Here is a 22,342-nt window from a genome sequence, read left to right as displayed (position 1 = left end):
GACATAGCAAACCATTCAACCTCCAACAAGGCAGGCCATGAGAGGCCTTGAAAGTGTATTATTTCCACCACTACAGAACAATTAATCTCTTAGATCCTGTTTTAAACATTTGAGCAAGAATTTTCTTCTCCATCTGCTCTATGGCAGCCCTGTGTGCCAGTAAGTCCTTCCCATGCTGGTGGGCAAAACTATCCTTCCAGTGGCTTTTCTGCAAAACACTTTGAAAATAAAATGTGTCAAGTAACTTGTAGAAAATGCTGTTGCATAAAAACTATTAAAATGTTTCAGTCAACCTTTGTATAGGAGACTCGTATTCTCCTTTAAAGTATACCATTAATCTCCAAATTTGAATTCTCAGCTCAGGCAAGCAAGTCTGACCTTCATGCATGCTTCTCTGATGAAAAACAAAGACATCCAGCTCTATTCTTTTTTAACCTTCCCTGCCACTCAAACTCTCAAAATTATAGTATTTCAGCCTGCGCATACACAAACCACCCTCCCAATAACATGGGATAATGCAAATGAGGGCCATGTTTTCTGAAGCTCTCCCAACCTTGCTGTCTTGCATCCTTCACTCCAATGCCTGACACATCGGAGAATGCAAGAAATCTATCCTTATTGACTGGTGCTGGAACGGCGTTATTATGTTTCAGATTTACAAGGGTAATGAGACCGGGAGGTTCCTAAGGGACTCTTAGTTTACTCTCAGACTCTTTTATTTTCAAGATCCAGTTTCTCCTTTTTTGCTTCCAAACAATTTCTTTCCTTCCCCTTTCCACTACAGAGATTACCTACCAACACACCTCCTGATCACACTGGTCATGTTTTAACCTGCCATTGCCTGCTCTGGGAGCACTGACAATGTAAACATTCAGGACATGGCTGATGCCTTTGAAAGGGGACACTGACACGATGTCTATCAGGAAAACCCTCGAGCCCATCCTTCTGCCTGCCACAGCAGATTTCTCCCTAGTCTGCCACTCCAAGTGGGCTGTGGGTCGAAACCGAGAGCCCACCGGGGAATCCAGAGCTCTTGTGAAGGCAATGGCAGCTCAGCAGGGCTGAGGGCTCTGGTTTGTGCTTTGTGAGCAGCCTGTGTCAGCACCACCTCCCTCTAAAATGTGTGGGTTGTAACAGCTTCAGATGTCGCAGCCCATCAGATGAACAAGCAGAGCACAGAGACCATAAAGTGGCATTCCACTCCTGGGAGAAACCCGGATACCCACTCACACCAAGGGTTCTCCCACTTCACATGATGGAAGCTGAGCTTCTGTGCTTAGCAGTGATGAAAACTGATGTCAGATGGAGAGGGAACAATTCAGATCTTACACTTGTGTCGGCTGGATGTTAAAGCTATGGAAATCTGTGCATTTTTGCAGACACAGTATGGCCCATGAAGTTGTTCATGCTGTCTGTGCATGTTCAAGTATGTACATTTGAAGAGAGATTATAAAGATGCTGAAATCTTGAATGAAATTCCCACAATTTTTAGGGTTTAAGTGATCCAAACCTTATGTTCAATGTTTCTAATGGGCTTCTGCCATTCAGAAAAGCAAATAAGTTCAGTTTGGTTTCCCCAGTGGCCAGAAGGCATTTTGGAAACTCTCAGATGAACTTCAGGCTCCAGTGCTGCAAAATTCTTTGAGTACCCAAATGCAATTATGTGAAGCAAGTGTAAGGAAAGCATGAAAGACATAAAGGAACATGTCCTGATCTCCTTGCTGGGAGCAGGAAACAAGACTTTGACCAGATGCAGAGCTGACCCTCTTGTGGTGGGTGGTGTCTGCATGCCAACAGTGGCACAGCTTTAGCAGTGGTTCAGTGTGCACAGCACAGGCGTGCAACTGGCTCTCACAGGAGGGAGTAAGTTCCATGCCTTTCTATTTATTTGGCTATTTGAGAGGCAATACTGATGGTAAGTGAGCTATTGTCCCACCTTTCAAACACTTTCTGCACTTTTTAAAGTATTTTGGCAGATTTCATTTGCTGCCTAACTTGAGGACTTCATAAACCTGCTGGCGTGTGTGTGGACAACACAAGATTAAATGCAAGCTCCCATCCTTACACCAGCAGTGTCTGTTTGTTCTGCTGCACTGATCCAGGCTGGATTTCTTCTCCTGCTCCTCCGGCCCAGGCTGTTCCCCACAGAGCAGCAGGACAAACCTCCCTTTCCCTGCACTATTTGACCAGAAGGAGGGATGGGGCAGCCCAGCTGTGAGTCTGCCTAGGGACTTGCTTGTGGGCTCTGTGGTGAACACTGTGGTAGGTCCTGGTCACTGCCAGTTTATGTGATGGAGGTACTCTGCCCTTTAAGAAGTCCAGTGCTGTGTTTTTTACTGCTGTGTTACTTGGAGCTGCAAGGTGCCAAGCAGCAGGGTTATGAGAATAAGCAGTAGCTTCCACGGAGGCAGCAGTGAGCGATTACCGGGAGCAAGTGCAAAACAAACTCATGGCAGGTTTGGGAAGCTTCTTCACATACCTTGGCTGGCTGATAACAGTGCAGCCCAGCAAACAGCACATTAGCAGCTCCATGTTGTAGGAAAACAGTGGTGCAGGCTGGTGACAGCAGGGAGCTCGGTGAGACCAAGCTGCCTCTCTGTTATTCTCCTGCAATTTCCCCTCCTCCACCACTCGTTTCACTCACTGTCATCAGCGGGACCATGCTGAGGAGTGCATTGAAAATGCCACCCAGAAGGTTCAGAAGTCAGCATATCAAAGGGAGAGGAGGTTCTCCTCCCACCCCAGGTCCCTCCAGCTCAGAATGTTACAGCTATCCAAGCAAAAACGGCAGTGAAATCTGAGGCGTGGAGACTGTGTGCACACATCAAACCCCATCATTCCTCCAATCATTCCCTTGCCCATTCATCACTAGCTATACAGGCAGGGAGCCAGACACGGTGGCACCACCACTTCTGCTTATATAGGCTCTAAATCAGTAAAGACATATTTCTCCTTTTGACTGGTCTCAGCCTGTGCTTTCGCTGGGATTTCCAGGAATATCTTTTATTGTTTAAAGCAGAGGTGTTATATCAGACCCAATTATGACTTTCATTTCCTTAATAAGACAGATGTATAGCTGGCACAAGGGTTTAATGGTTTCTCTGGGATATTTTATCCTGCTAGTTCTGCACCAAGATGAGCTCAAAACTTAGGCTTAGCTGTTGTTTCTTCCATCTTAACAAGTCTTGCTTTGACCAGTGTTAATTTTTCTAGCTCTCACTTTCATGTATGTGGTCCTCCCTTCTTTCCAGGGGGGAGAGGAGAAGGATTGGGTGTGGCATAAATCTTGCCTTGCAGCACAAGCCAGGCCTGGAAAAGCACTTAGAGAGCACAAGTCACTTGCCTTTGTAGCTGTTACCTTGGTGCATGGGTCAATTTTGAGTTCAACAGCCCCTGACCTGCAGCTGCATGCTCTCCCTAGACTTTGCTTCCCATGAGGTATCACCTCAGATGTGAGTTCATCAGAAGCCAAATTTCTGTTTGTTTTTTAGATGCTGAGGAGCACGTGTATCTTTCATGGAACTCTGAAGGCCAGAAGGTTATTCCAAGAAATTTGTTTTTATTCCAAGAAACTTCTTTTTCTGTACAGTTTATGTTAAATTTGATATACAATTCTAACATTACTCAGACAATCACAACCTAATCTAAATGCTTCCAGTAGAAACAATGATCACAGCCACAGTACTGGGCACTGGCAGTAGCATGTATTTGTACACAGATTTTTTACCTATTTGCAGTGAGGGCCTGTAGTTCCAACTATGACTTTTTTTTTTTCTGAGGTTTCATATTAGGGTACAGAAGCAACAATTAAAACAGGCCTGGCACTAAGAATGACATATTAACCTAAGGCTTTAATAAAGGTAGTGACTTCAGCCCTGTTCAGCCAAATTTATTCAAGCAGTTCCTGAAATGCATTTCTACAAAACAATGTCAGGATGCTGGCAATGCGAGAGCTTATTTAAAAAAAATATTAATTTTAAGTATCTTGAGTGACTACATCACCTTTTGTCTGTCATGCTAAAATAGTCAACTCTGCAACACAGAACAGCTAGAACCCTGCTCCAGCTCGCATAAATTTTTCTTTTAAAGAATATTCTCTCTGCTACCACGGTTCCCAAGCAATACTTTATTTACCCTATATATAGACAGGACAAACCCAACATCAATCCAAGCACCTTCTGCCAGTACCAAAAGCTTGGTTCATTGCTTTCTTTAAAAGTAGCAGATAGCATTGCCAAATAAGTAAAATCTTAATAGATGGATGTCTAGTGCTAGGCTCTGATTCAGTATTTTTGAGTAGTCCTAATGTAGAATAAATTCAACCAGTAGCAAGAAGAAATCATGGCAGTGTTTTCCAAACCGGTATTTAATGAAAGACTAAGTAAGTGCGAACAAATATTGACTGCTTTTTGGAGCTTCTCTCTCAGTCCAAAGAACTTTTTAAAATTAAATAAACTAACAAAGTAGTACATAACTCTTCTGCTGGAAGTCAAAATTTTATGAGGTTTCACTGCCTTAATGCCTTGCTAGTAAACAGTGAAGTATTTACATACTACTCTCCAAAGGCCTGACTCTGCAGCCCATCTGTGCAGAATTTCACAGGCCTGAAGGGAACAGCTTACATGAGTGAAGGCTTTCTCTGAGCATGCATTTGTGTAAGTATCTGCTGCTGGTGAAATTAAGAGTGCATCTGCGCACCGATCTGGATCTTTAACACAGAACACCACGATTATAAATTCTTCTGCAACCCTGAACTGACTCAATGCTGACTACCACAATTCCTGCCGATGCCAAGAGTTTATTATGGATGAGTTTACACTTAGGAATACACTTCTATAAAATTTATTCTGAACACCCAGACAAAAATAGTTTTACCAGCTTTCATGAAGTGATGTTTAAACAAGCGAAAATGCTAAAACCTTGCCTCAGCATCTACTAAGTTAATACATGCCCATATGCTTTCGAATAATTTTTTTTTTGTATTGTATGAGTTCTTACCCTACATTCTTTTTTCAGGTACATTGTTCACATAAAAAATACACTTCAGTGAGTCAATATTGTCCCAGTGCTGGATAATCAGGCCTTGCAAACAAGAAAAACTTACAGACTTGCATCAACTTGAACTGAACAATTTATGTGTAGAGTTACAAATGAGAGTAATGCATGTTACAGGGACAGGAGAGAGGATTCCATCTTATTATCAGGCTAAAAATATACACAACAAGAGTCATCCTCTCCCACGACCAGCCTAGATCTTTGGGATGATCTCTGATAGCTCAGCAGGTCCATGCTAGGACAGCATCATGCAACTCTAATGCATCTCATGTTCACTGCATGTGTGCAGCAGAAATAACAGCAAGCATCAGCACCACTCCACACACAACCTACAGGAATGGAGAAATACTGTTTAATGCCATTTATCTCTCTAATCACATGCTTTTGGATGAGGGTGCTTCACTCTGTGCTCTATTTTTCCCTAAGGCACAAGGACCAGCAGCAGGAAAAGATCAGTTTAGGACCAGATTTTGTTCCCTTACCTCGATTCTTCAGTGGTGGCAGTGTAGGGTGAAGGTGTCTGTTACAGTAATCTTGGCCTGTGCAACATTCAATAGATCTTCTTTGGTGTGGAATAGGAGTGTCCTGCAACAAGCAATTTAAATGGAAAGCAAGTCATTACCTGTGTTGTAAATATACATGGTCATTCTGGCACTTGAAAGATGTGCTTGCTAGCTGGACTGCAACCTGCTACAGATTCCTAGGATGTGTGGAGTAAGGATTTCTGCCAACCAGCGTATCCAGCAATATTTCATCCAGGTAATTAAGACATTAATTCACTACAAACTTACTCCTGTTGGTGCCTTAATGCTGCAGAAGGGACCGACTTTCTCTAATGGTGCAAGTCAGAAGTGTGAAAGTCACATACATCCATCAATTAGACCAAAAATGAGTTAATACAGGTATCCAAAACAGGTTAGCTGGGATAATACAGGAATTGCTGCGTGGACTAATTTAGCTGCAGCTTCTGGTCTCATGGGAAGCTGGATAAAATATCTTCCATTAGCCATAATGATGAAACCATTCCTGTACTCATCTAAAACCATTTAAGGTTAACATGAGGAAAGGCAACCACCTTAGAACCACCTTGCTCCATTTTCCATACTCCTTCCATTCTTGCAGTGACACTTGCCTTCCATCAGGTGATCACTGTACCTGAAGGGAATATCTGGCACCAAAAATCCCAAACCAAAGTGCAACTGCATGTAAGACATAGATGTTGCTGCAGTCCATCAAATAATATCCTAACTAACTTTAGATTTGGATTTAGATTTAGATGGAGATTTGAGGAGTTAAGACTGCAATTCTCTAAATCCAAACTTCCTCTGAGTGGGAATGTTACTAGTAGCAGCAGTGCCAAAACCAAAAACACAAGTCGTTATTTTATTAGGAGGAGCTATAGTATCATCTTTTGGGGATATAAATGTTCTTCCCCACTCCCCTCAGTAAGCAATGCTGATCAACTATCTGCCAAAGGAAAAGAAGTGGAAAACATGGACACAGCAATGTCTGTTGACTGCACTTTAATTGAAAACTATCAAAAATTCAAGTGACACTGTGGCAGAAAATGCTTCCTCACCCGACACTGGAAGTCGGAGCCCTCTAATCCAAGACATCCCTTGGTGACTAAATGTCCACCGGACTCATCCTCTTCTATTATGGTGAAGCAGTAGCCATCAGTGCTGTGGATTGGAAAGAATTAATCAGGAAAAGGCACTGAAATGTGAAAAGTGGAAAATGTGCTGTTGAATATTGTTTTAAACTTTGCTCCTTGCCAGGCAAATCTGCCATCCACAAATGGACACACCGGGGCTGCTGCAGACCAGCTCCTGCACACACAAAGGAGGCTCTGCACTTACCTTTGCAAGATTTCACAGCCTAAACCCCACTAACAAGCACCCCAGCTCTCTGCCTGTGGTCATTAATGTCTTAACACTTTGGCAACCTATAAAATGCAAGCTTCAGTGCTACACAAGGTCTGCCTTGAGTGCAGGAACAAGGCACCGATACTTGCACCAGGGCACAGACCTGAAGAAAGAAACACTTCTGAGATACTAAATGTAAAATGTTACCAAGAGTGATTTGTGATTCCTGTTTTAACCGTATCATGAACTGCAACACTCCTGTGCATGAGTCCTTGAGTTATCATCAACACCCTTCATAGATGTTTACTTGGGTTATAAGCCTGAAGTGATCCATAATGCTTCCGTTTACAGGAACGTGCACCAGGGAGGGCAAGTATACTAACAGATGGCTAGATGGTGCTGGTGATAAATGTCCTTCCTTGATGAAGGTCAAATGCCTGAATGCTATGGAAAGAGGGAGTGGAGGGCATGGAAAGGGTGGCTGCATTTTATTGAGATTGCTGTACCTGCAATTCTCAGCACTCTGATGGGGATACGTAATGTGTAAGAAACAAAAACTGACTGGCTTGCAGGAAGAAGATCCAAAGATAAAGAAAAAACTCTTCAATGTAAGACATTTAAGTCACAGAAAAAGAAAATATTCTGTTATTTGCTCAGGAAAATAACACTGGCTATTATGTGCAATGAGTATTTTTCAGAAGAGAAAAAACAAACTCAGTTAAAACAAGGAAATAAAAAGAAAAAAAGATTAGAAAACTTAAATACAGCAAAATTTCAGATGATTTGCTCCTTACTTGAATGAAGCAAGAGTCTAAAGAGCACCAGCAGCAAAGGCAATGAAGATGTAGGAAACAAGAGCCACAGTTACACATTTAAGAGACAAACACAATTTGTAAGTATTAGCTACACAACCGAGAGATGCTGCAGAGGATCACGTCAAACATTTTCTGTGGCATATTTTTATATTAGTGGGGCAGGGTCTAGCCATGATAAGCTTATTATTTCAAATAACAATCTGTCATGGGTTACTGACTTCTGGATCTGAAAAGTAACCAACTGCACATTACAAATTACTTTTCCAGGGAAGCCAGCAATGACTTCCACCCTTCTTTGGCATTCTACATAGCAGCAAGGCAAAGGAGACAGCAACCCTTCTGGGCAGCAACCACCTTGATGTCATTGCTTGAGCTGAAAAGATAGGAACAATAGGATTGCCAAGAGAGACGGTAAGGAATCCATTAGAGAGGAATATTATATTAGATTAGATTTTATTTGTTTGCATGGTGCCTTTGATTCAAAATAATGAGTAAGTTTAACCCAGGGGACAGAGCAACAAAACAATAAATTGCTATCAAGTGAAACACAAAAATGGACTCCACAGCTAATAGGCCCCAGCAAAAAACCCAAAATTCTTGTTCCATCAAAGAAAAGCAGGGAAAGGAAAAGTCAAATTGTTTCCAAAAGGGAGAAAAAGAAACACACAGTCAGCCATTTCAATTCTATTTTTCTGGCTTGTCATATGGGACTCTGATTCTTAGCTCACCAATGAAAATTAAAGTCAGGCTCCTCATGAACTTTAGTCCCTCTAAAATTTTACTCCAAATTTAAAAAGAAAAAATAGATTGGGTACAACAAAGCAAAGAAGTTTTAAAGCTCCAACAATAAGTCAAAACCGTACTCTTTACAGATGTTAGAATAATGAAGGAAAAGTGAGAGAAAAAAATAGCATTGCTGAGCAGAATAAACACTGCTACTGCTTGTTTCTACCTCTAAGGAAAAAAAAAAATAAAATCAAACCAAACAACAAAAAGCTTTCATGCAATGTAAGAATTCATTATCTTTTTGAGAATTTCTGAGGCGCTTGGGTGAGAGGGAGAAAGGACTCTTCTGAAAAGCAAAAAGGATCTCCTACCTGCTTCCCCCCCACCCCCCAACCTCTTCTCCTGGTTCACAAGATGTCAAATGGACCACACACTGCAAGAAAAAGGGCAGGGCACACCCCTGCTGTTTTATTGATTTCCCCACCTCACACCTGACTAGGGTAGAAATAAAACTTACTAATATAGCCAGTAAGAAACAAGTCAGAGATGTGTGCACAGTCTCGAATTTTATGCTTATTTTGGTGACTACAGAAAGAGAAACATCTGTACATCACTGATACTTGCAAAGCAATATGAAAAACCTATTCTCCACTTCCTAGAAAAAAACCTTTAGTATAGAACTGCTATTTTCTGCAATATGAATCCTAATTTTGAGTCATTTGATTCTGCAAATGGTGTGTAAAGAAGGAATTCAGGGTGGATACAACTGGATACATCTGGGTACACATCCAGTAACCTCCTCCACTGCAGCACCATCTTATTAAAGTATGGTGCAGGGGCGTGATTAAATTCACTTTGGATGTGATCACTAATAAGCACAGACTTGCTGCGTCACATATTTGCCAAGAGTGAAATCTTGCAGTCCAGTCAAATGCCAGGAAAATAAAGGGAGTTAACAGTGAAACACTGACAGACACTGATAGAGAAGGTGCTGCTACAATCACAGATAACCACAAAGAAAGCAGGGATCTTAACTCAGACCTTTCCTAAATGTCACAAGAGAGGAACCAGGGCCAACAGCTTTGCATCTGCTCACACAGGTGTCCCCACTGGCCAGCAGCCACTTCTCACAGAAGATGTGACTCCCCAGCTACCAAAACCTGCCTGCTGGAGATTTCCCACCCAGCTCTGTGAGTGTGTGACACAGCCAGGGATGGCAATACATAACTGAAAAGCAACATCTTTCCTTCATTCAATGCCTATCACAAAGACACAGGCAATTTCCATAATTTGATGAACAGATCCCTTATCTTTAATTTGATTTCAAATATGTCCATACAAGTAGTACTACTTTTTCCCACTCCTCCTCTTTATATTCCCCATTTTGATATCAGAAAGAATAAGAGCATTTTTTCACTTACATCCAAAGCAACATGACAAGTCTCTGCACTTTTTTTAAAATGATTAAAAAACTTCCTGTATAAAGGAGGAAATTTCAAAATAAACACTGAAAAATTGAAAGGCTAACATTTAAGATGTCACCATAGCTCCTTTATCAGAAAATATTCAGTTTTTCCCTAAAATATTAAAGTTGATTAAACAAAAGTAGTCTGAACTTGGTGCTTTGGCCACTGTCAGAGTCTTTTTTCTTCTACATACCAAATTACAAAGAAAATTCAAGCATATCATCTGGAGGGCAGGAGAATGAAAATAACATCACTCAAGTGAGTTATCACCTTTGGTAACACTGAAAAAACAACTTAATTATTTTATTGCTTTAGATAACCAAAGACATGGTCGGGCAGAAATACAATCTAGTAGGCAACACATAGGAACTTAAACTTTATCAGCGCAATCTTTAAAACTGTCAGCATTTATTTGTGCATGAAAATAGAGTGTGACAAGGCACCTAATTAGCCTCTGCCTTTACTGCAATCCCATTACAGTCAAAGCCAATTAATCGTAACACCACGTTTTAAAATATGCAATTAATTATGATCAGACACAAATGTCCGTGCATTCACTTTGAACACACAAAACTTGAAATGGAACAGCAAAACAAGGTCCTGGTTGTGTTCAAAGCAGCTTTGACCTTCTTTACTGAAAGCCTTTTATGAATTGCACAGATGTTCAGAAAGAAGAATAAAGTTTCAGCATGCAGCAGTTCAACACACCCTTTGCAAGCAGAGGATTGTGAGCCTTCTCCAAAGGTTTTATCTGTCAAGGCCTTGAGTGCATTAATATTTTTCAGCTGCCCAGAGTGGCCCCACTTGTGACTCCTCTTTCCCCCTACCCAGAACCCCTGAGCAGCGGTACAGGAGTGCCTGTCTCCAGCCATGGGAAGGGCTATTGAAGGAGCTGTCTCTGCCCACTGTGTTCACATATCCGTGGGGAAATGGGGTCCTGGTGAGTGAGGATATCAGCCTCAGCTCCTGGCTTGGTCCCCTTTTGCTACACTTTGGCATTAACCCTCCCTTGATGAGCTTACCCTGCAATGGGTCTTCCAAAAGTTCACTGTGCTCACAGACTGCTCCATTTTTTAAAGCACACTCTAACTAGAGCTATGGCTTTCTGCTTAGACAGAAAAGCATTCTGCCTTTTAGGCTGCAGTGTTATCCTTAGCTCCCCAAAGTATTATTGGATTTAAACTGCAGAAGTATAAAGAAAGAGAAATTCTACACAGGAACACAGCAGCTGTTGCAGGATTTGATATAGATGTGGTTAAAGAATATTGGCTTTTAAATTTCTACAAATACAGTTATGGAGAGGATTTTAAATGGCCACCAGATGTCCTCATTTTTATAGAAACATTCAGACCCCTGATACTATGGGCCGGGTGTATACTTTAAAGCTGAATACCTGTGGTAGCAGATAAAAATCTTCATGTGAGATGACAAACTGCTTTTTATGATTAATTTTTAATGGTGATTGCAATAACTCTAGCTATTCTATTCTAAGAGTTTTAATTTAAACACAGCTGGAAATGCTTTTGCATTGAACTTTCAGAGGTTCTTGCTCCTGGGCTCATAAGATTCTTCACTGCTTTAGCAAGAACCCTGTTAAGGACAGTGGCTGATGCTCCCCGGAGCCCAAGCCCTGGCTGTGGATGTACCCAGTGAATTTCCTGGGTGTCAGAGCTTTGCCAGGCCCTTGGGTGCCCCAGAACACTCTGGCTCATTCCTGGTGGACTGGCAGGTCCAAACTCTGAAGGTCCAAGCACAGCCCAAAGCATAACAGATTGATAGAACTGACAAGAGGTTTGATTTTTAATTTTTTCTTTAAAAATATAAAATGCAAAAGGCTTTTAGTGGCTACATCTGAGGCAAGCAGATAATTAATGCAGTAACTTTTAATCTGAAGCATTCAATTTATTCTTCAGATAAACACTGCAATTGATACTTTTTGAACTTCCAAATGGGGAAACTTCCTTTATAGTGACACTCAGTGATTCCCCGAGTGCTTTGAAATTGTGCCAACAGTCCTTCACACAGGATCAAATACGAAAATTACTGCCTGACTAGTAGGATGATTCCAAAACTCAGGGGAAATAATCCCTACTAACCTGGTTGGTGCTCAAATATTTTGAAACTTTGTCTCCATCCAGCCAGCTAACCAGATACCTAATAATCAGCTAACCAAACACCTAATAACCCCTCTTTCACAACAGAAGGCTCAGGATCTTATTTTCTCTGTAATTTATAATTTCAGCTATGCAGTAGGGAATTAAAAAAAAAAGAATTATTACACTAACAATTAAATAGATGAAAAGCAGGGAAAACAAGGGGTGTTGAGTCCTTCACACCTCACTGCAGCTCTCACACCAAGACAGTGGGAGCCATAGCAGTGATCATGAACATGATTACTGCTGACAAGCCATGAAGGCAGTGCATTTAAATGAATTTAATTTGTTTTATATTACTCCAAACTCCTCAGCAATTTTTCACTTATGCTGCTGCTCACTGGGCAAGTGGCAAGGTGGGTACTGCTCAAATGACAGCACAGGGCAGGAGAGAGGAGTTGATCTAAAGCAAGTCTCCTGACTCTTCCAGGAAACTCCAGACTGGGCAGAAAAGTGATTAATATTTAATGGATATATTCCAGCTTCAATTATTGTTCTGATGTCTAAATTGGAAAAAATCATTCTGGCAATAAAGGAGAACATTCAAGCCTGAAGTCTTCAAGGATTATGAAGACAAAAGGGGTTACAATTTTGCATTTTATTACTACTTAACTGCCTATCCTTGGGCATTAACACCTAAAAAAGAGTTTGACATTTGACACTGTAAAGGAGACTCTGAAGAGAGTTTCTTTAAACTACTGCAGTGAGGGAGAACGCACAAATCCATTCCAACAGGACATTCACTCATAGTTCCATGAAAAATACGTCATGTCAATGATGCCTACAAAGCGACATGCAAAAGCAAGCCTACCCAGCTGGGGAATAAATCTTGTTCAGTCAGTTCTTTAACATTGATCCCTTTGTGGTTCCTAATTCATGGATTTAAAAGTCATCTGCAAGTTCCCTGTTGCTGCATGTGTGAGACAGCACATAGGAAAGCTGTGGCTCTTGCTGGGCAGGAACAGGAAACAGCTGATTGACGCTGCAGGGGATCAGCAAATTGGTATCAGAGTGGGGTTTTATAGCTTTTTGAACTGACTGTCATGTGAGAGCAGTCAGGTCTAACTCCTGGCTGGAGCATGGGCTTGTAGGAAGAGATTAGAAAGGAGAAATGGTATTTACAGCTGTCACCAGAACTTTGATACGGTTTAGTAGGAAACTGCGAGCTAAGAATAAAGTCAGGCTGCAAACCCACACTCAAAAATCCACAAAGCAATCAGTGCCTTCAGCAACCTCAGGCTTTCCCCATTTATCTTTTAAATACACTGCCTTGAAGAGCTGACACAGCATTAGACAATCTCACCTCAAACAGCACTGCATCTCCAACTGGGCTCACATCTGTGCCCTGCTTCGATGCCTCTCTGACTCCCACAGCTCCACCAGGCAATTGGCTGAGAGTTCATATCTCCAGTATCACACCTGCTTCTAGCCAAGCAGAGAAGTTTAAATCCCTCATGTGGAACATGAAGAGCTCAGCCCAGCTTTGCTGCAGCTAAAGCAAACTGTACCTGCACCTCAAGCCAAGACAGAGGTTCATTCAACCCTCACTCAACCTTCACTCAACAGCAGCTGCATGTGTCCAGCAAGAGCTGCTTTTGGGAAGGGGAACAGCAGCTTGGTCCCCCCACAGGTACCCTCAGTCACCTCTGCTTGCTTCATCCAGCACCAGTGCAACACACACCAGTGCTGAGCCTTCAAGGAGATTGTGCACATCTGGACCTGCCTCTCCACCAGGGAGCCAAAAGGCCCTGAAGAAGCAGAATCCAACCCAGATGAGAAATCTGGACTACTCTAAGCCCAAAATTAAACAGAAGGCTACAGCTAGTAGATAAAAATACTCAACGCTTCACCTCAAGATAGTTGTCCTTTTAGCACAGAAACACAAAAAAAAAACCCCAAAGCCTTAAGGACTTACAGATACAGCTGCTGTAGACAAAGACCAGGCTTCTTCTAAACAGTATTCTATTGAGAGTGATTATAAATTTATAAGCATTTATTGACATTTCAGTATATCTCTATTAGGTCTCCTCTCATTAACTGCATGCTCCTTTAAAAACAAAGTTCAACCTTTAGAATATTCCATATGCAATGCATTAAAACAAGTATTATCTAAAATGATAAATATGTGTATGCCCTAAAAAAAACAAAGCAAGACAAAACAAAAATCAACAACTATGCAGCTGATGTTGAGGTAAAAATTACTTCTGATTTTTAGACAGAGTGAAAACCAGCTCATTTACACATCACTGCTTAAACAAAAACTACAACACCCAGCTTGGGCTTGCTGAGCTGCCAAAAGTGTATTTTCCCATATATCACCACCAGATATCAATCCCACAAACCTGCAGGTGTTGTTGACCGAGTCCTCGGGGCAGTGGTGGTGGCACTGGCAGGAGAGCTTCTTCTGGGGAGGAGCAGGGGCCGTGCTCTCACCATCTTTTCTGGTCTCCATGCTCAGCTTGCCAGAACTTCTCAAGGCCATGTTGTCTAGAAAACTGGCTGTAAGAGAGGAAGAAAAATAAACAGTTCTAGGCTGTATTGCAAGACTTGAAATGAAGGCTTCAAACTACTTCTACCTATCAAAATTTAAGAAAGTTTTTTTTAAATGAGCATTCACTACAGATTGATTTTCTGTAGTTTGAAATGGTCGCCATGGTTGAGGATTACTGGACCTCGGTGGTATTAGATCAAAGGTACTGATGTTTGAGCTCTGCCACTGCCAAGAGATATATTGTGCTTTTATTATTATATATTGCACAGTACAGCTTTTATTCTAGTGCATTACACAGGTCAAATCCTTGCTTACACCTTTGAGTTTTCTTTATCTCGACAGAACTCTGCACAGTTCTACATTCACTGAACACCATAAAAATCAGTGGGATTTATGGTACTCCAGGCAGAACAGAACATGGGCATGCAATTTAACAAAGTCTTAACAGAAACTGATGTTCTTTCAAGTTCAACAGCATGTTCTGTCACTGAATTGCAAAAGCACTGCTTTGGAAAACAAGGGAAAAGGCTCATTTCTGTAAATGAAAAGTCTATAAACAAAGTAAAAGAGAAGAATGTGGTTTTGGATGAACAGTGCTGAAATATATGGAGGTGATTATTTCTAAAAATATCAGAGCACTGAATCTCCATGGAGCTGGTGGAGTACAGCTGGAGATATTGGTGATAGGCTAGGAGATGTTTAAGCAACCTCCTTCCCCCAGCTCTACTCATAAATATCAGCTTTCAGTCCTTGTGAAAATTTTAAGCCTCAAAGACAAAAATGAGATTAGCATGAAAAGCTTGAACTGGCAGTTCCTCAGTCTCCTTTTGGTTCCCGGTAAGAAATCTTACCAAAGGGTCACTTACAAGCAGCAGTCTCCAACAGCGTAGCTGAAGAGCAGGCTTGAAGTTCTTGATTTAGTGTTAAGTCTTTATAAACAATTGGTATTATAATTATTTTGATTACCCTTTACTCTAAGATTTTTCCAAATCTCCATTATCAGGACTGATTTATTGTGGAGCTGACCAAAAAAAAAAAAATCTTTTTGAGCTCCCTACAGAGAGATAGGGTGGGCAAACAGGCGGAGGGGATGGGGACAAGCAGCTACACTTCAGGGCTTGGATTGCAATCAACAACTGAGGTGACAGTGAGGCTGAATGACCCTGAAGCAGGGAAAGGCTGGAGGAAGCATGGGGCTGTTCTACCAGTCCTTGCCCTTAGGAGAACTGAAAAAGCCCAGTCTGGGCTCCTGGGAGCATGGGACCAGCCAGGGCACATCATGCCTCCAGCTGCATATTCCTCCTCTCCTGAGCCAGCTCTGGTAGCACAGGATAGGCACAGATAGGCACTGGGAGCAACAACTGGAAGACAGGCTTTTGTCTTCTGCAGTGCAACATGGGACAATGCAGCTTATGCCCAGTAAAGTCAGAAAAAAGCTGTAACCTGTTGGCTCTGGGAGAAGTGGGGCTTTGTATGTAAGAACACTGCATTTAGAGAAGTGTTAGCCTTTTTAACACCATAGCCCTTCCACTCCTTGCACATTCCTTGCACAAGAGGTATATCAATAATATTAGGGTGATACACACGAAAGAGAATCATTCACCATGCCAGACTAATACTCCTATGAAACACAAAACTCACATAGCTTGACCTTTGCTCAGTACCTCTGTAAGCCACTGAAACCAACCGACTTCTTGATTAGCTCACCTCTTTCTAAAGTCAAGCCAGACTTTAGAAACCAGTTACAAAATGTATACAAGCCCCATGGCTTGTAACCCGTGTGCCCAGCATTAAGATATAAACTACATTCACGACACAACTGGCTGTCAGTCCCATACTGTTTTCACTAACATTTGGCAAAATCAGAACTAAATGCATGAGTTCACTCAAGATGCATTGTGTGTATGGACTGTTGTGTACTCACAGCTCTACCTTAAGATGAAGTAGATGCTTAAATTAAGGAACAATGCACTGTTGTTTGTTTCTCCTAACATGATTAGGCAGCCTGTGCATAACAAATTAATATCAACAGATATTTGCTCCCTGGGTCAGAGGATTAGGAATTACACAAATTCTCTTTCAGTCAGCATTTTTTGTCAGTATTACTTTGTTACCATTGGATGGCGAATGTTCAACTATTAATATTCCTGTCAAGGATTTTCAGACTTCAAGTTCATGAGGCAACCAAGTGAACTTCTAGCTCATAATAGTTTACTCTGTACATCATTTCCACAACTCTTTCTATAAGCTACCTGCAGTTTAAGCCGGGATCTTTCTCCAACAAGGAGTGAAAAGACAAAAGCTTCTTGGACCTAGCACAAAAAAAAGGGGGAAAAGTTTAATTACATATTTGATGGTGACTGAATATGTTAAATTTAGGCAGCTAAATATCATCCTCATAATATATGCAACCACAGATCATTCATTTTTCCACCAAGAATAAAAGAAGTCATACCTAAATACAATCTGTGGCCATCATCACCAGTGATGTGATCATGAACAGCTTCTGCAAAACTTGCCATAAACAACAGCTTCTACCCTAGACCTGGTTGCACAATCGGATATAAGACAGGTGGAAGTTGCTGAATTGTAATCACAAATCTGAAGTACCATCAAAGCGTCACAAGTGGCTATTTAGAGATGTAGTTTGGTTTTGGGAAAATTTAAGACAGATGGGCTGACATTCGAATTTACACCTTCCAAGAGGTGAAATTAGCAATGCAGCCTAGTATTTTGCTTCCACCTAATCCCCAGGGTCAAAACTACTGCAAAATCATTGCAGTTCAGTGTCAAATATATTAAATCAAATAAACTAAAATAGGCAGGAATAAGACACTTTCAGTCAAGCTCTTTTCTGTCTTCTAAAACTCTTCTCACTCTATTCTCTTGCCCTTTCTAGCTAAAATGATGGGCAGATCTTTTGCCTCTGAAATTCAGGTGTCTCACCCAGCAGGTAACAATGGAGCATGTAAGAACTCTTCTCCTCCTACTCAGAGCTGACTTTCAACAAGGTCTCTTGACTTCTACATCTGCTCGACTTCAGCACAGAAAGGTTTTCCAGCAGTCCCTTCCCCAAAAGGAAACGTGCAGGAAGGAACTCACAAGAGAAGTGGGGAGAACTTTCCAGCTTGGCAACAAGTTCCTCCTGATTTCAGATGTGAAAAGCACAGTTTGGGATGGTGAACAGCTTGTTCATCTTGCATTTGCTTCTGTTCTATAACAAGCACAGGTTGGTCATGCAGACCTGGCTTTGTCCTTTGGGTTTTGAAAGCTCTCCTAGAGCCCTGAAATCAAGAGATTTCAGGCTATTTAAGCTCGGCTGCTTCTTTGCTGTAGCCTATTCTGTTGCAGTCTGCTCATGATCAGCTTACCATCCCTTGGGAAAACTGCAGAAAAACAGTGGTATCAAAAATAAGGTCATTTTAGTCTGCTGAGAAAATTGCTGTCTGCATCAGGGAATTCATCAAAGCAGTTGAGCACCTGAAGCTCATCATCAGACTGGTACAGATTCATCAAGTTCAGCTGAACTTCTCAGCTTAACTCTCCTTTTCCACTAAAATTCAGCATGTACAAAGCACCATCCACCACAAGGACTGGAAGTCAGCTGCCAGGGCTTTGATGTCTCTTTGGAGTGCTACTCCTGAGAAATATTTTCCTCTCTAGGACTGGGACCACTGAAAACTGTGATGTGATGGCCTCTGTTATGAATCTCTACCTGAGAATGGGGACTATGTGCAGCATGCTACTGCTTTGTTCTTTCCATGTGTTAGTGTGTTTCTCCCTCCATGCTTTGGGGTCCTTTCCAGAAAGGAACATCTACAGAGATGCTGAATCCAGAAGAAGGAAAACAATGAAAATAAAGTGCTGTAAAATGAAAGTCATTCTCATAGTCATATAGGATAATGTTAATGTCTAATTTAAACCTCTACTAACCTTCAGAGTCAGCAAATAAACCTTCTTGGATACAATCTTCCATCTATCAGCACTAAGATTTGCAGCAAAATACTTTGCCATGTGGCAAACCCTTTCATGGCATTTCAGGGAGTTCTGCTATATTTTTTTTAATGTGTGAGAAGCATCAAAGATCCCTGCTCCACAATGACAATGAAGTAACTATAAGGATGAATTCTAACTTGGTTTTAAACAATGTTGTTGTTTTTCGGTTTGACAGGTCTGCCGGCAGTGGTACCCCACACACAAAAGGAAAATCACCTATTTAAGCTTAACATTGGCTCATGTAGGTGCAGAAAAAAAAATCTGATCTAGAGAGCCAGTCTCTCAGTGTACATTCAGTCCTCAAACTCTCTGCCATGGCTGCCAACAAGTACTTCAGCCCCTGCCAATTGTAGCCATAGTTATGTGATTTGGACAGAAATTTCTCCACTAGAATCTGGATAAAGCCCAGTGACTCATTTCACACTGGCCTATAGCCATTGGATGGTAATGACTTTTGGGCACTGCTCCGATTCAACGAGTCTGGTAATGCAGGAGGTGAAAAGCTCTTTATTCTGTTTCTCTGTATTCTGTGATTTGAATTCTAAGCCATCCTGTTCCCAGAGGATGAAGAATTAGCAATAGTTATATTAACAGATTGATTTCTGTGCCACAGCTGTGAGATTTATGTGCTGTCTATGCAGTGAAAAAAGCAGATCTGTCATGACCTTGTAGGGGTTTGTAAGGAGTAAAAGTCGGACTTGCTCCTTCTCCAAACAGATGCTAAGGACAAAAAAAAAAAAAAAAAAAATAGGTTCAATACCATCCAATCAAGTTTTCTCAGTCTAATAACAACATCTGGCCACAGCACCCCCTGACTGGAAGTAAGGCTTACTGCTTCAGGGAAGACACACACCAAAGAATCTCTACACATCATGGACTAACTTGTTTCATCATGTTTCAACATATTTCAACTCCTCCTTTAAAACGGAAATTAAAGATATTCATACAAAAATGTCTGAACCATAACTGAAAACAAGCCAAAACATGGAAATTTTAAACCCCAAGATGACGTCATCTATGTCCTGCACTAACCTACATAGTGTGCTTTTCCTCAAAACAGACTTTTATTAAAATAAAAAAACTATCTTGCAACACCCTGTTGGAGTTTCCTATGCCATATCATAAACCGCAGCCTGATGACTTCCCACCAAGCCAGGGTTATACCATCACCATGATTGTTTTAGGAGAAAGGGAAATAAGTTATTGCTAACTCACTGTACTTTACAGCTCCCAGATAAAAGAATTTCCATGGGATATTTTTTGGCAAATAGTCAGTAATGAAAACACAGCACAGTTAAAAGACTTGAAATAAATTACACCTCTTAACTCAGCCTGATCTACTGTGTAAAATAGTCAAAAGGTAACAGTAAAACACTTTTTTATTGGCGATAATTATACAACAGAGAAGGAAAACTGGATCATGACAGTTTCCATTTGCTGGATAGTCAAGGCTACCATTAAACTCAAGGAAATATCGGATGTTGAGACCTTCATATTTTTGATCCAAAACCACAGTAAACAAAATCTGGCATTAATACAGCATAAAAAAAATGAAAACAGCACACTTTGCTTTTCAGTGTGTTGCTATATTGCACTAGTGAGCCCAAACTGAGATTGGTATCAATCCGTGCTTGAAAATAGCTGTACCTTGATATACGTTCACTGTAATAAACTGACATACTACAAAAAATGTATCAGTGTAGGGCTTATGTATGATTTACACCACTTCCCACCTATGCTGGATTTCCTGTACAACAAAATACAGAGAACCTAAAAGTTGCTCTTTCTCATCTGTATATTTCAAAATTTGGGGTGGTTTTGTTTCTATTCTTAATGCAATATAGATTTAAAATAAAATGTACTTTTAAACAACCTGTCAAAGTTTTCTTAAAAACTGCTCCTCTCCATATTCATAGAATTGCTGCTGACTGCTACAAGTATTGCTACACGCATCGAGCACCACTTTAAATGATGTCTTTATTTATCAGGATTATTAGCTAAAAAGTTTAGCATGTAATGTAACAAGCTGTGACAAAGCCACTGAGAAAAGACCCTCCAAACTAGTACCCATGTAATACTACTCACAACTTACAAACACAAAAGCTTCTTTGGTAACACAGCCCATAGAAAATGCATGTGTAATTTGCTGTCTGTTTTCCTCTCATTTCTGCTGCCCACAGTTAATCTTTGATGTATTTTTCATTTGTAAGAAAATGGGAATTGGCTGGCACATTTTTATAGCATGTACCACCACAATGTAAAAAAAAGCAGAACAGAAAAGCAAATTTAAAATTTCTAAAGGAAAGTGCATGCAAAGTGTTTTATCCTGTCATCTTGGACTCAGTAAAGTCTATCCCTATCCACTGCAATTCTCCATTAACAAATATTCCCCAGCTGTGTCAAACATTTTACTTAATTCAACCTTCTACAATTCTTTGGTTCAATGTATAAATAGTCCATGACAAAATAAAAGCTTTGTAATGCAAGTTAGTCTTTAATATTTGCAAAAATAAATAAGCAGGTAGTTAATATAATTCTCATTAAGATACCAACACAATTTCTTTATTTCAATCCCTTTTCAAGAGCTGTATTTTACATAGCAAAGGTAAATGTGTTGGAACTATCCATCTGGAACAGTTAAATGCAAATACTTCATAAGGTGAGATCCAAAGTCCAGTGTGAGAATAACTAATTCTTCTGGACACAAACAGAGATATTGAAGGTCATCCTTGCATCTGTCTTCAGTGCCAAGACCATCCCTCAGGAATCTCTGACCCAGAAGGAATGCTTTAAGGAAGATGTTCCCTTTGTCAAGGAGGACTGGATTAGAGAACACCCAGACAAATTTGATATCCACAAGGCCTATGGCCCTAACAGGACACATCCATGAATGGTGAGAGAGCTGGCACACACCAGAATGAGTCTACTCACGATCATCTTTGAAAGGTTGTGGCAACCCATAGAGGTGCATGAGAAATGGAAGAAAGCAAATGTCATCCCAGCTTTCAAACAGGGCAGGAGCAGGAGCCAGGGACCTACTGGCCTGTCAGCCTGACTTCAATGCCTGAGATCAGCTCACTTGGATAGAACACAGTGCCAGTAACACCAAGGTGGTGGGGTTGGGCCCATATGGACAACTTGCTCAAGAGTTGGACTTGATGGTCCTTGAGGATCCTTTCCAGTGGGAATAGTCTGTGATAAAGAATAATGGAGAATCTCATCCTGGAGGCCATCTCCATCAACATGAATGACAAAAAATCAGGAATAGTCAACACAGATTCACTAAAGTTAAATTATGCTCCAAACAGAGGGTAGAAATTAGAGCACAAATATGTAAAAAAGGCAATTTGGATATTAACAAACAGCAGACTCTTTGCCACATTCTACATTTTTAAAAAATTTGTCTTAAAAATAGGAAGATTATTGCTAACATCCTATGGTAGTTATTTCTGTTTCTAAGCTGCAAATCACCACATATACTTGCAGCTCCAAGCAGGAAACACCAAATGTGATCACCAAGAGATTATGCAAATGTCACTACAAGTGATCTTGAAAACTCTTCTGAACAGCAGCAACAGGGGAAAGACTACACAGATGGGAAGCAATGCCATGTGATACCATTGCAGCTAATCCATGCTTTGCTATCTGATCTTTAGGAAAGCAGCAAAGATTGCACTGGGCAAGCTGCAGATTTTTACTTTTTATCAGATGATATTGAGATTGACGCATTCAGACAATGGAATTTAAAAGAAACAGCAAGAGACAACTTTGACCT

The 22,342-nt window shown here is 40.9% G+C and overlaps 1 protein-coding gene across 36 annotated transcripts in view; it reads right to left on the bottom strand.

Annotated features, from left to right (window-relative positions):
* BMPR1B (bone morphogenetic protein receptor type 1B) overlaps positions 1 to 22,342 on the bottom strand; it is a 237,721-nt gene that overhangs the window by 12,542 nt on the left and 202,837 nt on the right. For 34 of the 36 annotated variants that reach the window (XM_064417016.1, XM_064416995.1, XM_064417017.1 and 31 more), the window contains 3 exons: positions 14,423 to 14,579; positions 6,635 to 6,737; positions 5,538 to 5,640 (listed from right to left, as the gene is read on the bottom strand). In XM_064417016.1, the coding sequence (XP_064273086.1) occupies positions 5,538 to 5,640; positions 6,635 to 6,737; positions 14,423 to 14,562 (346 nt within the window). In that variant the 5' untranslated portion in view covers positions 14,563 to 14,579. Of the gene's footprint in view, positions 1 to 5,537; positions 5,641 to 6,634; positions 6,738 to 14,422; positions 14,580 to 16,823; positions 16,884 to 17,673; positions 17,856 to 22,342 lie in introns of all 36 variants that reach the window. The other 2 variants (XM_064417014.1, XM_064417015.1) reach the window with 2 other exon arrangements.

The sequence above is a fragment of the Passer domesticus genome, chromosome 4, assembly GCF_036417665.1.
Source record: "Passer domesticus isolate bPasDom1 chromosome 4, bPasDom1.hap1, whole genome shotgun sequence".
NCBI classification, from domain to species: Eukaryota; Metazoa; Chordata; class Aves; order Passeriformes; family Passeridae; genus Passer; species Passer domesticus.
The sequence above is the reverse complement of the archived record's forward strand: the minus strand, read 5'-3'. Positions and strand labels throughout refer to the sequence as shown.